The sequence below is a fragment of the Pipistrellus kuhlii genome, unplaced genomic scaffold (assembly GCF_014108245.1).
Source record: "Pipistrellus kuhlii isolate mPipKuh1 unplaced genomic scaffold, mPipKuh1.p scaffold_m20_p_7, whole genome shotgun sequence".
Lineage (NCBI taxonomy): Eukaryota > Metazoa > Chordata > Mammalia > Chiroptera > Vespertilionidae > Pipistrellus > Pipistrellus kuhlii.
The window spans coordinates 38,397,919-38,414,128 of record NW_023425573.1 but is presented as its reverse complement, the minus strand read 5'-3'; the positions used below and the strand labels follow the sequence as shown (position 1 = coordinate 38,414,128).

Here is a 16,210-nt window from a genome sequence, read left to right as displayed (position 1 = left end):
AGGAAGGGAGAGAGAGATAGAAAGCTAGAAACGTCGATGAGAGAGAAACATCAACCAACTGCCTCTGGCACACCCCTTACTGGGGATGTGTCCGCAACCAACGTACATGCCCTTGACCGAAATCGAACCTGGGACCTTTCAGTCCGCAGACCGACGCTCTACCACTGAGCCAAACTGGTTTCAGCATGATAATACAAGTGTCTTGGTCGCTGCCTCCTCGCTATCATGTCAGCTCTTTCTGAACTAGGATTTTTTTCCCTGCATCATTTCTTTCTGTATCCTCATTTCTAGAGTAGTGTCCAGCACGTAGTAAATTCTAAGAAACACATGAATGAATCAATTTTAAAATACAGAAAGCTTAATGTAGGTAATGCAGTTGTCCTCCGAATTTAGAAATAAGTGAAAAATAATAATAAACTTTGCATCTAAAGTCATATGAGGTCTCAGAACCCTGTGCCTACGTTTTCCAAAAGTGATCTTTCCACCTCCAAAGCCTGGCTGTGATTCCTACCCGGAAAGATAACTTGTTATGTAAATGGCAAGAGTACCTTTGTATGTCATTATTACAGCGGCAGCACAGAACTGGGTGCGTTGACCCTCAGGTATTTGCAGACCTGTTTTTTTGGTTCTTTCTGATGGCATCCTGAGTGCCGAGTGCCTGTGTGAGCGCTGTGGCCTTTTTATTCAGCGGGCCCCTTCAGCGCTGTATTTTATGCAGTCACTTTGCGTGTCCCGGTAATTCACCGAGCTGGCAATTTGTTGGTGTGATTAGGGCAGTGCAGCAAATCTCAGATGCATTTAATAGGCAATCTCATGCTTTTTATGTTCACAGAAAAGGTGGTGCTCAAACCTAATGATGTTTCAGTATTTACGACGCTCACCATTAATGGACGCCTGTTTGCTTGCCCGCGAGAGCAATTCGATTCACTGGTAGGTGTGGGGGGGCCCCTCCGAGCAGCGTCTGCAATCAGGAAAGCTTGTCTGCGGCTTCCCTCGGCAGCCATGCTGAACCTAGTTGCTAAAAAAAATCTCGACTGCTACTTGGTTTCTTTCCTTTTCTGCGGCTTAGTGGGTAAGCCCTGGGTGTTCGTTTGAGATGCTCCGAGCTTTAGGTTTTCCTTTGTGGAATAAACCAAGTAGTGCCTCTGTGGGGGCGTAATTCGGCTTTCAGAACTCTGTAGTAATTAACCTCCTTGAAATATCCCCAAGTTAATTATTAATATTAAGATATGAATAGTTAGAACAGGATAAAAGTAATTTTAAAACAATTTTATTCTGATTTATCACGCTTTGGCAAAGCCCTCTCCGGTCTATGAAAATTACTTTTCCCCAAAGTGTCTGTCCTTTTGGGGAAAGGACACACCAGGGGCCAACGGTCTTCCCTACGTCTCTGAGACACTGGTTCCCAGCCACACAGAACTCTCGGTGAATACGGGATTGATTGGTCCGTAAAATAATTGAGGAGCCTACTCTCTTTTATGTAGGTGGTAGGGTACATTTCTATTTATCCTATAAAAATTTATCCTATAAAAATTAGGCACGGAGGCGAGTAGCGATTAAAGTACCTTGTGTGTGTGTGTGTGTGTGTGTGTGCGCTTGTTTGTGTGCATGCAGGGGGTTGGGCGAGGGATGGGGGATATCTTAGAAAGCCTGGTACAGTTCAGAGGATAGAGGACTTGTTTTTCCAACTTCGAACATTCAGGGCTAGGGCTGAACTGCATTGCCTTTTGGAGGAGCATTTAACTACATCACTACATGAATGCCTTCAAGTTTCCAACTAGATATTAGAGGGAAGTCAAGATTTCCCTCCTTGGACTTTTAGAGGTTGTTTTCCTACTCATAATTCTGGCATTCTGGAGAGCCATTTTGCACACTCCAGCACACCTCAGCGGGTTTTGCAGTGTCTTGAATTCACCTGGAGAGGAACTTAGCCACGCAGCCTTAGTCCTCTTGCTGCTTCCTCCTGGGTCATGGCCCACGAGCCCCCTTGCCTGTCCTCCACCACCAGCACTGTAGGATCTGAGTATTTCCCACTGAGGGAGTAGGCAGCAATAATGTAGTAAATGAGTCACGCTGCCCTTGCCTGGAAATGAAAGCCGTCGGAAGCCCGCGCCGTGCCCCGCTGGGGGCGCTGCGGGACGAGTTGGCCACAGGATGCTCAGGCCCCTCCTGCCAGCTGGCTCCCGGCCACAGTGCAGGGGCCGCGGTGTCCAGACGGATCTCGTGGACGCTCTCCAGCTCCCCGTGGGGCAGACGCTAACTTGTAAGCCTCTGTTTATTTGCACATCATCCCACAGCCTTACAAGTTTGTAGTCCTTGCTCGTCTTCCATTTTAAGGCCTGAGCAATTGAAAGGAATTTACTTTGCAACAAGCACCCGGGACGTGAACTTGTTTAACTTTCTCTGCAAGTTACGCCGTCAGGCTAACTGACCGGCCTCACCAAACTGCAGATGTGCAGCTCCTTCTCCGGCTTTCTAGCGATTTCTTTACGGACAGTCCTTCTATACACCGAGGTGTACAGGGGCCCCTCTGCAGTCCTGAATGCCGGCCAAAGCCTGGGCGCTGGGGGCATACACTTGGGGAGTGTCTGTTTAGCGCTCGATGCTGTGCTAGCTCCTGCGTGGCCCTGGACTGGCATTCCCAGGACAGTGCCTGTGACACTAACACAAGCAGCCAAACACAGAGCAAATCCTGGTGCTAAATTGTATTGTCTGGAATTAGTAGTAGAGTGCCAGCGATTTATTCTACCGTGTTTCCCCGAAAATAAGACATCCTCCAAAAATAAGACCTAGCACATGGAAAGATAAGACATCCCCTGAAAATAAGACCTAGCGCAACTTTGGGAGAAAAAAATTAATATAAGACGCTGTCTTATTTTCGGGGAAACAGGGTAGTTGGTTAGGGGAATGGATCCTGGAGCTGTCAATGCTCTTGACGTTTTGTGGAAGCATCGCTATTAGTAAGATCCCACCGTGCTGTGGTTTGGTTCTGCTTGGACCCATTCACTGGCTCCTTCCATGTTTATTTAGTGCCCGCTATGTCACTCCGGGTATTGTAGACGGCTGTGGCTCTGGGAACTCACCGGGGAATGAAGGTCACCAGCGTGGAATGAGAACTTAGTGCAGCCGGTGAGAACCCAGAGTGAGTCATGCACTGTGAGGGAGGCAAGGAGAAAGGGAAGCTGGGATGGCAGCTGACTTTCACCACGTCTTTGTCACTGACAATCAGCACATCCTCTTTATGTCTGCATTTCCTCATTTGGAAAGTGGGAGGGGAACAGTGCTCTCCTCTCCATCTCCACCACCCAGGCCCAACAAAGAAGCCAGCTCTCAGCAAAGAGCAGGGCCGGAGTCTGGGCATGCCGTGCCTCCGGGCAGGCGGTTTCCGGGTCTGTGTGTGCAGCCCGGACCCTGCAGAAGCCCCGCCGAGCCTCCCCTGCGGGAAGTTTCCACAGGGATGTCCACGTGGCAATGGCCCAAGGAGATGCTCTTCTGGGCCCAGGGTCAGCCAGTCCACCCCCCACTTATCCAGAGGAGCCTGTGGCTGCTCACATCGGAGTTTCATGGAGGGGAGGGGTCAGCCTGTCCTTGGCCAAAAAGGGAGGAGGCTTGCTCCGTGAGCCCTGCCCACTGAAAAAAGGCAAAGATTCAACAGGGCTTTCTGTTATTCTCGCCAAAGGGAAGCAGGAATGATAGACCCGTATCCACAAGTAAAAGAACTTTGCCTACTTCTTTATGTTGGCATCTTCCCTGCAGGTATTGTGCCCTCTGTGGGAAGCCCTGAAGCCTCAAGGGCAAGAGACAGGGATGTGGGCCCACTGAGGAGAGCGGACCGTGGTATAGAGTCCATGGGAGGCCAGCTCCACAGAGGAGCAGAGGGGCTGTGGACACAGTTGCAACTGTGAGTGGAAGGGAGAAAGTGCAGGGCCAGTCTGAGCCTGAGAGGCGTCCTCAGACGGAGCCTCTAAAGTAGGGGTGTCGAACTCAATCAGAGAAGGGGCCAAAATCTAAAATCCAGCCTAAATCGCGGGCCGAATGGTTTACTGAACAGTCATAAACTGTCATTGTGATGGAAACGCAGCGGAGTGCAGTGATGACAGCGCGGTGCGGGCCACATTGCAAGGCCTGGCGGGACGGATTTGGCCCGCGGGCCTTGTGTTTGACACATGTGCTCTAAAGCTTCCCCAGCTTTTCTACCTCACAAAGACCTGCCGGAAGCCACCCTCCCTACCTATGCCCATAAGCTAATTGCCTGTCAGCTTCAGGCTGGCTCCCTAAGTTTCAGAACTTCGACATCATTGTCTGTCTTCCCTGCCCTCTGTGCCTGCATAGAGCAAATCAGGAACAACAGTATTCGCCTCTTCCATCCAGGTGCACTGATCACCTGGTCCTGCACCTTTGCATTGCTCCACACATGTAGGAAGGAGACTAATGGGGGACAGAGGGGAGCGGAATAAGGGGCCTCCCCTGTGCCAGGCACCATGCTTATGAGCCACACTTCAGTTACTCCCATCCAGTCCTCTCAGCATGCCTAGGTCCTAGGCTCTGTGACCTCAACTTGCCAGAGCTGGAGCCAACATTCAGGAGGTTAGGGCAGTGGTCAGCAAACTCATTAAGTCAACAGAGCCAAATATCAATAGTATAATGATTGAAATTTCTTTTGAGAGCCAAATTTTTTAAACTTCTTCTAACACCACTTCTTCAAAACAGACTCACCCAGGCTGTGGTATTTTGCGGAAGAGCTGCACTCAAGGGGCCAAAGAGCCGCATGTGGCTCTCAAGCCGCTGTTTGCCAACCACTGGGTTAGGGAATCAGTTCAAGTCTGTAGTGAGAGTGGGGTTTAGGTTTAGAATCTGTTACTCTGTGACGCCGACACTCACCTGGCTTACCACAAAACCCCAGTGCCTCATCCTGTACTCAGAGGCTCCTAAAAGCTGGCCCTGAGCCCCATGCTCCTGCCAAGCAAGACTGATGGCAGCGTCCCCACCTCCGTGCCTCTCTGGCCACCTTTGAGCCATAGCAGACCATCCCGGGTGCTCAGGGGAGTCCTCGCTGTTCTAACCCACCCTACGTTTGTCTGCTTCGTCTTCCAAAGCCCGGCTTCTTTCCCCCAGAACCTCTCCAGCCCATCCTTCATTCCAAATGCCCGTTCACCTCTCCCACCTGTTCATCTGTGTATCCGGGAGTCAGGTGTGTGTCCATGCCTCTGATGCCCCGTACACGTGTAAATGAACAGCAGTTGACCGTTGATGCGCAGAACGGTACTTGCTGGTCAGGGCACAGTCCTCTCTTAGCTGCCAACTTACAAATGCCGGGACCGCCCACATCCTGAATATGTCATTTCTTTAGTGCCCGGAATGCAGTGGGCACTTATAGAGTGTAACGGTTATGGGTGATGATACTAATGATGATGGTACAACCTGAACAGTGCTAGTACTTCCGGTCTAAATACTGAATATCCATGTGTGGCATACATGATATGAAGGAAATGCTTGTTCACTTCCTGTGACTTTCATAACTTTGTACTTATTATACATTATAGAGGGATAGGTGTTAATATTTTATACATGTTTCCAATGTATATGAATCATTTATTTTGCTAAAGAAAGGACTATAAATCACTTCTCAAACAGTAAAATGACCTAAGTAAGTTGGTTGAAAAGTTCTGACTGAGGGACTTCCAGAGAGTAGGGAGTTTGGTTTTCTGGTACTTTGGCCCAAACCCCCAGGCCTGTGTGAGAATCGTCCTTTGCACAGCACCTCGCGGAGAGGGCATGAATCGCAGCACACAGAGCCCCGTCCGCTGTAACCCTAGGTGACGCGCTGTAAGAGATGGAGCTGTGGCAACTCAACCACAGTCACCGGCCGGCCCCGGCCCGGTAGGCAGTAATCAGCCCTGTGGCTACACAGCCGTGCCCATTTCCAACAACTTCATGGGGAGCTAGGAGGGGAAAGCCCCCAGGAACCTCTCACATCTTTACCGGAGAAAAGGCATTGTTTCCAGGGACCTCTCAGGCTCAGGCACACGCTGCTCTGAGTCTGACTTGTGACGTCCACATACATGTCCCAGCCAGTGAAACTGAGCAGAGTGTCAGTGGTGACTGGAGAGAGGGCACTGGAGTGAGTGAGTGTTGGGAGTGAAGGCGCCCTTGCTCTTTGGGTAAAAGCAAAGTTCCAAGATGTTCCCGAAAGCCTCACCCCAGTCCTCTCCCCTCCCGAGAGCAGTCAGCAGTAAGTGCTCGGCTGCTTTGAGATGCTGATATATTTTCGTATGATTATTCATAGACTCCCTTGCCAGAACAGGAAGGCCCAACTGTCGGAACAGTGGGAACTTTTGAACTGATGAGCTCGAAAGATTTAGCATACCAGATGACAGTTTATGATTGGGAACTCTTCAACTGCGTGCATGAGGTAAGCCGCTTGATTGAGAGCGTTAGCAGGTACACAGCCCTTCCCGCGGCCGCTGCTGGCATCGCTCAGCTGCAAATGCTAATGCGGGCTGCAATGTGGAAACCACATGATCGTGTTTTTTTTTTTTTTAATACTCGGTTTATTAATAAAGCCTGTCAGAAAGCCTTTGAGTGTTAAAGAAAGATCTGCATGATTTACAGTAAGCTCTGTGTCCCTGAGTGCATGGAGCCAACAGCACCTAGTTGGTCATTAACATATTTCACAGGCAGAGTCCTGGCCCCTGATTACGTCCACGTTCGCTGACCTGCGCTGATTTGTCTTGACGAAAGAGAGAAGCCTCGCTGGTGTTTTGATTGAAAAGCAAAGAAGTGACATTGTTTTCCTTTCTCTTCTAGCTGGAGCTAATCTACCACACATTTGGAAGGCATAATTTTAAAAAGACCACAGCAAACTTGGATTTGTTTCTGAGGAGATTTAATGAAATTCAGTTTTGGGTTGTCACCGAGATCTGCCTTTGTTCCCAGCCCAGCAAGCGTGTTCAGCTCTTAAAGAAATTTATTAAAATAGCAGCCCAGTAAGTATTGTGAGCGTGGGAAGAGAAAAGTGTTCGAGCCGCATCTTCATGTTGTTCTCTCTCGGTCTAAAAAGAAAAGCAAGATACAGGGTCTCCTTGTGCACCAGGACCAACCACGGGGTCTTACACATAACCGCACTCTTGTAAAAGATGAATTCTACCCTGTTTTTGTCATGTTTGGCATCATTATATAAATTAAGATCTCACAGCACTGATGCCGGGGGGCCGAAATCGTGACCCCTTTTTGCTCTGAACCGCTCAGACTTCGTGCCTCCTTTGGTATCCGCCAAGTTCTGTTGTGGAAAGTTCTGTCTCAGGAGGCCCTTGAAGTCTGTGTCCAACATGACGCATTCTCGCCAGTAGAGGGCAGTAGGCACACACACTTCCAACTCGGCCCGACCCGAATAAAATTGATAAAATGCCTAATGGGGAGTTAGCTAACCTGGTACATGAAAATCATCTCCACACACATCAGAAAAAGTGAGCAGCTTATAATATTCTATATAAGAGCACTTCGTGGGGAACAATTTATTTACTGCGGGGGCCAGTTAGATTTCTCCATGACCTGAATTTAATCTTCTGTTACTTAGACAGGCCTGACAACCTCCTGTTTACGTCCATGTTTTTGGTATCACCACAGTGCTAAAAATAAAATGCTAAATGTGGCCTGTGGCTGGGAGACGTCTTCCCTTTCTGAGTGCAGGGAGCTGGGGGCGCAGGAAGGTGGGGTGCACAGCGATCCCAGCCAGGCAGTTTTCTTGAGCCAAACAGTTTAGATCCCATCCAGAGGCTGATTTCCGGGGCTAAACAAAGAAGTCAGTGCTGCTTGACATTCTGTAGGAATCGGTTTGCCAAATGCTTAGAATTTGTTTTGTTTTGGTCTTTTTTTTTGCCAAAATTTTGAAGGTTCCCCAGGATATCCAAGTCCCCTGGATATTCAAATGCTGATATCTCTTCATTTGGAAAAGCTTCCCTTTTGGAGAAAGATTTGGTAAAAGGTTGCTTTGTGAATGTGTGGTTCAGAGGGTAGCCACTCTCCCTCGGAGCCTGAATAGCCTTGTCGCAAAGGACAAATGCCTTCACATGTTTGGAAGGAGACGATTATGGAAACTGTGACAATGTATGCCTTCCCGGGACAAGGAGCACATTCCTCCCCCCCTCAGCCTGGCGGCGCTGAGGGCGGCCAGGGGACGAGAGAGGCAGTCTGCACACAAACGCGGGAGACCAGGAGATCATGGGGGCCCGGCCCTGTGATTTTTCCAGGGCGACACAGCAGAGTGTCCCAGAGCTCAGGGCTTCTTAAAAAAATATATCGTTGCCTTTCTTTTCTCTCCTCTTTCTGATTATGTAAATGAGTAGTGCATTTGGCCTTGGGTTTTGATTGGTTAATCTTACTTAACCGTTCTGAATCCGTGCTGTCCTGCAATGGCACTGTTCACACAGCCCTGAGGAGAAGATTGCACACATTTATAAACCAAGAGCCATAGGCTGAGGTCTAAGCCCCGTGGCACGGAGAGGTTGTCTGGTATTTTTAGAGAATCTCAGCATATCCTGTTGAAGCTCTTTGACCTGCCCGGAACTGTGGGGACTTGGGAGTCCAAATGTCATCATCCCCTTTGGGAGGTGAAGAGACGGAGGCATACAGAAGTGCCATGGCTTACTTAGGGGGGGCAGTCTCTTGCCAACAGTGACCAGAGCAGCAACCAGAAAAGCAAGTGTGCGTCCTGCCTGCTTTCTTTTAAGACCACATGGACAGGACAAAGGCAAGCGTGTGCACATGACCGTGCTCACTGCCTTCAGCCCTGGCCTGCTCGCTGTTCCACTGATGGGATCAGACACACCGGAGCATCTCCAAAATGTCCTCCCATGTCCACACAGACCGTTGAAGAACCACTCTTTGCCATCTCTGCAGGAACAGGGGCAGCAAGTGCCACAAGTGAACTAGCCTTTTACAAAAGTGTTATCCAAACAGGGTTAGTGATGACGCAGTCCACTTAGATAGCCACGTTGATTTGGGGGGAGGGCTTGCACTTGCTGCAAAATGAGTTCTTCCTTCCCTTTTCAAGGAGCCGGTATGAAGTTGGGCTATTAATCCAAGGACCTGGGCTAAATATTGCCATTCTAATAAGTGTCTTTGGTCTTGCCCCACAAGATTCTTATTCCCAAATACATATTTAGAAAAGGTAATGATGGCATAAGTGTAGATTCCGAATATATATTTTAGAAAAGCTAATGGTGGCATAAATATAGATTCAAAAATGATCAGCTTCATTAACATCAATAAAACACAGAGAAAACAGGTTATTTCTCTTCTGGTCCATTGCTTGGGTGTTTTTTTTTCTCTCAGCTTTAAAACTCCTTGAGTCAATAGGAATCATGGCAGGTACCTTTTTGGATAGATTAGAAGCGTTTGCAGGGCAGCTGGAAGTCTGATGGCTGCAGCACTGCAGCTTCCTTGTTCTCTCTCCAGAGGAGGTGCCCAGCTTCAGGCTACAAGTCCGGACTTCATCAAGGACACATGCTTTCTCTGTTTCCATCTCACGAGATGTTTCCCTCAGGTCTCATGAGGCTTTCAGCAAGTTTTGGGGTATTAATGACCATCCCTAGGGCAGGTGTCTTTAAATTCCTTCTCAACACCTGGACTTAGCCCAGCCGGAATGGCTCAGTGGTTGAACGTCAGCCTATGAACCAGGAGGTCACAGTTGGATTCCCGGTCAGGGCACATGCCCAGGCTGTTTCTCTCTCTCTCTCCCTCCCTCCCTCCCTCCCTCCCTCTCTCTCTCTCTCTCTCTCTCTCTCTCTCTCTCTCTCTCTCTCTCTCTCTCTCTCTCTCTCTCTCTCTCCCTATACCTCTGAAATCAATAAAAGTATATTAAAAACAAAAGCAAGACCTACACTTAGCCCAAACCATCACCTTTCTAAAATTACAGTGAGAAACCAAACAGCAGAGCATGGTCACCCACATGGAACTTACACAGTGCGTTCCGTCTATGGTTGCCCGGTCTCAGAAAGGAGACTTGACGAATATTAATGGCTATCAGCAAATAGAACGCTAACGTTGCTCTCTCCCTCAAAAGTGGCATTCTACTCCAGCATGTGCTTCTTTTGTTTCAGCTGCAAGGAGTACAAAAATCTGAATTCCTTTTTTGCCATCGTCATGGGGCTAAGTAATGTTGCTGTGAGCCGCCTGGCACTCACGTGGGAGGTAAGCTTCAGCTGAGATCCAGCTGTGACTTTTGCCTCAAGAAGAAACACACAGGCTCACCAGTGAGCTTTCTGTATAGAAATATCACTCACGCTCGCGTAACAATGGGGAAGGTGGGACACTTTGAGGGAGGTGACCTGGCTCCTTTTTCTAGTTGCCGCAGAGTGTGAGCTGAAAGAGGTTCCGTCCTTTCGTGTGCGGAGGGGTTCTCAACGTCTCGGTCTGTATCATGTGTAAATAATCATAAGTCTGGTTCCTGGGTGTGTAATGGGAATCAACAACAAAGGTTTTGCTCATAGATTTCATTGTTCTCTGGGGTGTCTGCTTATTACCTTTGCAATAAACCTTATTTATAATTAAAAGAAGACAGAAGATCCTTTTTTTTGTTTGTTTGTTTGTTTTTCCCCTCTAAGTAGTCATTTTGCTTCTGGGAGAATTAGCCAGAAAGCCAACTGTTTGACCCCGTCGAATACCACCTGCCTGGCAGACCTCTCTGTGGATGGAGGAACAGCAGTTGGCTAGTAGTCAGTTTGGGGCAAAAGTTATGCCAGTGTATTATGAACTTTCGTAGCAAATATGATTAGAGGTTTATTGATAGTTGATCATTTATGCTAGAGGACATTAGCTAAGTACTCAAAATGTGCCTCGGAGTGTGAATTGGAAAAGGTATTGTGCACGGAGTAGGTATATAGTCAAAGGAAGACTCAGCTCTAAGAGGACATGCACACAAAAATAGACTCTTACTAAAAATAAAAAGCCTGTGCAAGTGGGACACGGAAAGAGGGCGAGAAGGAGATAACAGAGACTGGTTTGCGTTGGTGCTCCGGGCAGCTGATTGCATCGCTGAGTGTTTCTGTGAGAGGTTTCCGTCCCCACGTCCCTCTTGACAGTGTTTTCTTCAAGGGAAACGTTTGGAGGGCAGGTCCTCACACGTCTTTCTGTCTTGGTTTTCTCTTAAAATTCCAGGCAGATGCAGCACACAGCAGCTCATCCCCTGAATATAGGAATGAGGGCATTGGCTGGGCCCATGTGCCCCGCAGCTGTGTCACCTTCCTCCCAGAAGGACAGACTGAGAGCTGCCAGGGAGCTGAGCGATGAAGCCACTGCGCAGGCTCCCCTGTCCCGAGCCCACAGCTCTGGGACTCTCTGGAGACCTAGGAGTCCCCCTCAGCTTTCCCCAACCTGTTTCCAGCATCTGATCAGCCCTGGTCCTAGAGTCCAAAAGGCCTGGTTGGGATGATCAAAGAAGTATAAAGCCCCCTAGGGGTCCAGAAGGCCCCTTGTAGGCACTGCATGACAGCAGCCAGACATGAAGGCTGGAACATGTGGGAAACACTGACACAGTCCCCTTTCCTCCTAAAGAGAGAAATGGAGGTTCATTGTGTGTATGTGTGTGTGTGTGGGGGGGGGGGGGGGGGAGATGCAGTCAGCAAAGGCAGAGAGCTGTCTGGCCAGTCTTCCTGTCTCATGGGGAACAGGAAAGCATCCCTCATTCTGTGAGCTTCTGTTCTCTTGCACGTTGCTGGAAAGAGAAGATTAACCTTTCATCCTTTATAAGCCTTTATTTTTTTTTTAAGACAAATATAATTATATCACTCAGCAGAAAGATCTTTGATTTCGATTTATCTACCTGGACTTGCCAGGCACTCCCGAGGGCTTTCCTGCAACTGCAGTGAGAACAGGATGGTGCACGAGCAATGTGGGCTCCAGCGCCTGACCACCAACCGCATGAAACTGTCCACGGGCAGACCGGAAAATCAAGTTAAACCGCATGGCAAAGGCAGTGGGTCAGCATGGGAGGGCAAGGCCGATCTGAGATAAAGCACAGGGCAGTGGTAACCCGGAGCAGGTCCTTGGCCCGGCAGTACTGTCATCTGGGGCAGGGTCGCTCTCTGTGTGGGCGGTCCTGTGCATTGTAGGTCACTTTGCAGCACCCCTGGCCTCTGCCTACTGAATACCAACACCTCACCACCTACTGAATACCAACAGCACCTGCCACCTCACCCCACCCCTATGACAACAAAAGATGTCTGCAGACATGATCCAATACCCAATATTCCCTGGGTTATGCAAAAGTGCCCCCCGTTGAGCACCCCTGCTCTGGGGTGTAGATAGATAATGGTATTAAGACCCACAACATTGTTTTATTACCATATACCTTCCTGCTTTTGACACAAAAGCCAGCTAAGTTGAGAAAGAGAACTAGTGTGAGAGGTCTAGCCAAAACGAATTCACTCCTAATTTATAAAATTAATTTATAAATTAATTTATATAATTTATAAAATGATGTTTGTGGAACATCATCTCCTAGTACAGTGATCGGCAAACTGCTGCTTGCGAGCCACATGCGGCTCTTTGGCCCCCTGAGTGTGGCTCTTTCACGAAAATACCACGTGTGAGCATGCACATACAGTGCGATTGAAGCTTCATGGCCGATGTGCAGAAGTCGGTTTTTGGGTCTCAAAAGAAATTTCAGTCATTGTACTGTTGATATTTGGCTCTGTTGACTAATGAGTTTGTCGACCACTGACCTAGTATGAGGATCTGGATACTTCCTGTGGGATGAGATCCTTGTGCCTCTTGATGCCCACCTGCTTTCTTCCCTTTGAACATCCCCTCTAGGCAAGGATATCAAGTTTCCCCGAAGCCTAAGTTGAAAATAGGTGCCAGGAAAATGAATTTGGATTCCTAAAAACAAAATAATATACTTTACAATGACTAATGGGACTCTTTAAACTGACTTGGATATGAGGGGGGATTGGTTGATGACGTCACTGTGGATTGGTTGATGATGTCACTGTGCAGAGCAGAGCTGAGCTGGGAATCTGAGGTCCAGGGCAGTCTGTGCTCCCAGAGCTGTAGGATGGCAAGCAGGTCACACTGCTCTCTTGGGGTGGCCCACTGGGAAGGGAAAAGCCTAGCTTTACTAAAAGCTTGGAACTTAAGCAGAGCCAGACCCATAGATGGAAGATGTTTCAGTATCGACCTACTGCGGTAGATACGCAGGGACAGTCAGTGGTGTCAAATCATGTGCCGGAGTATAAGCATAAGGTATTGCTAAGTTGGTGGAGCTGTCCGTGTTTGTAGGACGGCAGAGCGGGGAGATTTTGTGGGAGAAATGCCTGGGTAGGAAGCGAGGTGTGTACTAGAGAGGGAACAGGAAAGGAAGCAGGTGATGCACGTTCCAGAGGCTGTGACCACAGCCAGCTGTGTGGCGTGGGGCATTTCATTTAAACGGTGGGACTTAATGTCTGTAAAACACAGGTTTAATCTAGCCAAGTACATATTTATGGAGCACCCTCTGTGTTCCTGACACTTGTTGGTACCAAGGATGCAGCAGAAAACAAAGCTGGTGAAAATCTCAGGTACTTCACATCATAAGGGAGAAGGCTTGAAAAGGAACATTTCTACAACTTTTCATCCTAATATCCTCTGTCTGAACTCCTAATTGTATTAATAGGAATCAGAGAGTTCGATTCCAAAGCATCTGTAACCAGCTCTCTTTATGAATAATGCATTCCAGAAAACATTATAAACGCATAAAGGCCAAAACATCCATAGTTACTCTGGGTTCAATGAGGTTAAGACTTTTAAAAGAGGAGCTCTCTGTATTCCAGAAGATTATCCTCAAGGGACGAGACAGGTCTGGGTCTGGCCTGTCCTATAGCTGTCTGGTTAAGAGCCCAAAGAAATACATTTCCCCCCAGAAATGGTAGCACGTGATGCACATCTAGATACCAAACCTGACATGTGAATGCGGCATTTTCATTTCATTAACAGAAGCTGCCAAGCAAGTTCAAGAAGTTCTACACGGAGTTTGAAAGTTTAATGGTAAGTGACAGTGGCTCCTTCATTCTGTTCGCTGTCTGCATTAATCCAACGTCTGATTAGCTGAATTGAAGTTCTCATTTCAGAAATTTTATCTGTCCTTGTATGACTTTAAGAAGTTTATGATCCCGTTTTAGTGCTGCTAAAACAAGCATGTCTGACTAATGAATGGCGCCCTCGGGAACTAACTTAAAGAGGACTTATGTCCCACATAAGGTCAATTTGTGTAACTAAGAAAAGCAGTGTAATAGGATCCTCTCCACCGAGCACAGGTTGGCTCTGGGCTGGAAGTTGCATTTTTCTTGGCTTGCCAAAATTATTTTTCCTCACTGGCTGGGAGGTGTTAACAGACGGGAAAGGAGTGGGACCTGGCAGGAGTGATGGGATGGTTTCACAAAGGGCAAGTCGGGACTGGCTCTGCCAGGCAGAGAGGAGGGCGATTCGAACGCAGGGAAGGAGCAGCGCTTGGGGAGAAGGGATGCTCCTGGTTGGGGTTTGTTTTTCGGGTTTTATATTTGCAATCAAAGGGATCTCTCCCCTCGATTACTCTACGCAAATCTCCCTTCAATCATGAAAGGAAATAAAAAGCAAATTGTTCTCATGCCACATAAAGTTGTTTTAAAACACAGATCAGCCTAAACTGATTTGGCTCAGTGGATAGAGCATCGGCCTGCGGGCTGAAAGGTCCCAGGTTCGATTCCAGTCACGGGCATGTGCATTGGTTGCAGGCACATCCCCCGTATCGGGTGTGCAGGAGGTAGCTGATTGATGTTTCTCTCTCATAGATGTTTCTAGCCTCTTATCCCTCTCCATTCCCCACCCCTTTCTCTCTCTCAAAAAATTTTTTTTTAAAAATCAATAAAATATATTTTAAACAATTAAAATAAAACACAGATGAGTTTGTTTACCTTTCTTTTGTAGCTTCACTTGATCCCAAACTCCCTGATTGTGGGATGACAAGGCGGGTGTGTTGGGAGGTGAAGGGAGTGGTGCATGTGTCATTAATTGCTCATCGGCCTCTCTGTTTCCCCGAAGGATCCTTCCAGAAACCACAGGGCCTACCGGCTGACAGTGGCTAAGCTGGAGCCTCCTCTCATCCCCTTCATGCCTTTGCTCATCAAAGGTAATTCCGAGAGCATGCCCGCCACACCAGCGATGAGTAGAGGGGATAGGAAATGAACGAGAGCCTCATCAGATGGCTCTTTGGGGAAGCATGACCGCATCTTTCCACCTTCTGCCTCTCCTCTCCATCTGGATTTTCCCGAAAGGGCTGGGAAGGTGATTGGAGGAGGAGGAATCCACCATTTGGAAGCCTTGATAGTAAAACAGAGGGTTAGTGGGGAAATTTTACTAACCCCAGGTAAAGTGCTTTTAGAAAGTTAACCACCTAACATAAAAAGGAACTATTGTCAGCTTTTTTTTTTTTTTTTCAACTGCAGTGTTATGCAAATCCTCCGGCATAACCTAATGGTGCTATTGTGGTTTCTGGGTGTGACGAATTTCTGTGAGTGACCAGAATGTGACTTTTCTTTCTTTGCAGATATGACATTTACTCATGAGGGGAACAAGACGTTCATTGACAATCTAGTCAACTTTGAAAAAATGGTACGTGCACGGTGGTTTTGTTTTTTTTCCAAATGAAATTTGCATCCGTTCTAATAACAGAAACAATTTTCCTGTATGCTGCCACATTAAAAGGGGAGTTACACATAAAGGAGTTTTGAAATCCTCGGTTCAAATTGGCTGCTAGTTTACCCTGTCAGTCTCTTTTGTGAGGTTGAATGGTATTTGTACCGCGGCTCTTTGCAGCAGCAGCTTTTACGCCTGTGCTTGGTCCTGGGCTGCCTGCTGCTAAAATGCAGAACGCTCCAGAGTGGCTCCCGCGGTGTTGTTTTGCTGTGAGGGTTGTGGCACTTGCCTGCCCCAGGACGCCTTTGAAATGTTTACCTGCCGAACCTGACTTTAGTGCATGTAGGTAAAAGGCAACTCTATAGCCGATCTTTATTAGGTGACTATTCATCTGAATGTGCTTTGTTTGTTCCAATAAAGTTCACTGAAGTTCAGAGAGGGAACTTGAAAATCTTCATATCCAAACCCAAGATTTTTATAAAGAACACATGTGGGACTGGCACATATTCAGTATTTTTCAATCTTATTCCCCCCCCCGCCCCCCCCCCGCCCCCCCCAGATA

At 47.9% G+C, this 16,210-nt stretch overlaps 1 protein-coding gene across 9 annotated transcripts in view; it reads left to right on the top strand.

The window, feature by feature from the left end:
- Positions 1–16,210, top strand: part of RAPGEF4 (Rap guanine nucleotide exchange factor 4) — a 249,197-nt gene that overhangs the window by 219,666 nt on the left and 13,321 nt on the right. For all 9 annotated transcript variants that reach the window (XM_036421380.2, XM_036421379.2, XM_036421384.2 and 6 more), the window contains 7 exons: positions 833–930; positions 6,287–6,412; positions 6,808–6,986; positions 10,101–10,191; positions 13,972–14,022; positions 15,055–15,142; positions 15,560–15,624. In XM_036421380.2, coding sequence (XP_036277273.1) covers positions 833–930; positions 6,287–6,412; positions 6,808–6,986; positions 10,101–10,191; positions 13,972–14,022; positions 15,055–15,142; positions 15,560–15,624 — 698 coding nt within the window. The remainder of the gene's footprint in view (positions 1–832; positions 931–6,286; positions 6,413–6,807; positions 6,987–10,100; positions 10,192–13,971; positions 14,023–15,054; positions 15,143–15,559; positions 15,625–16,210) is intronic.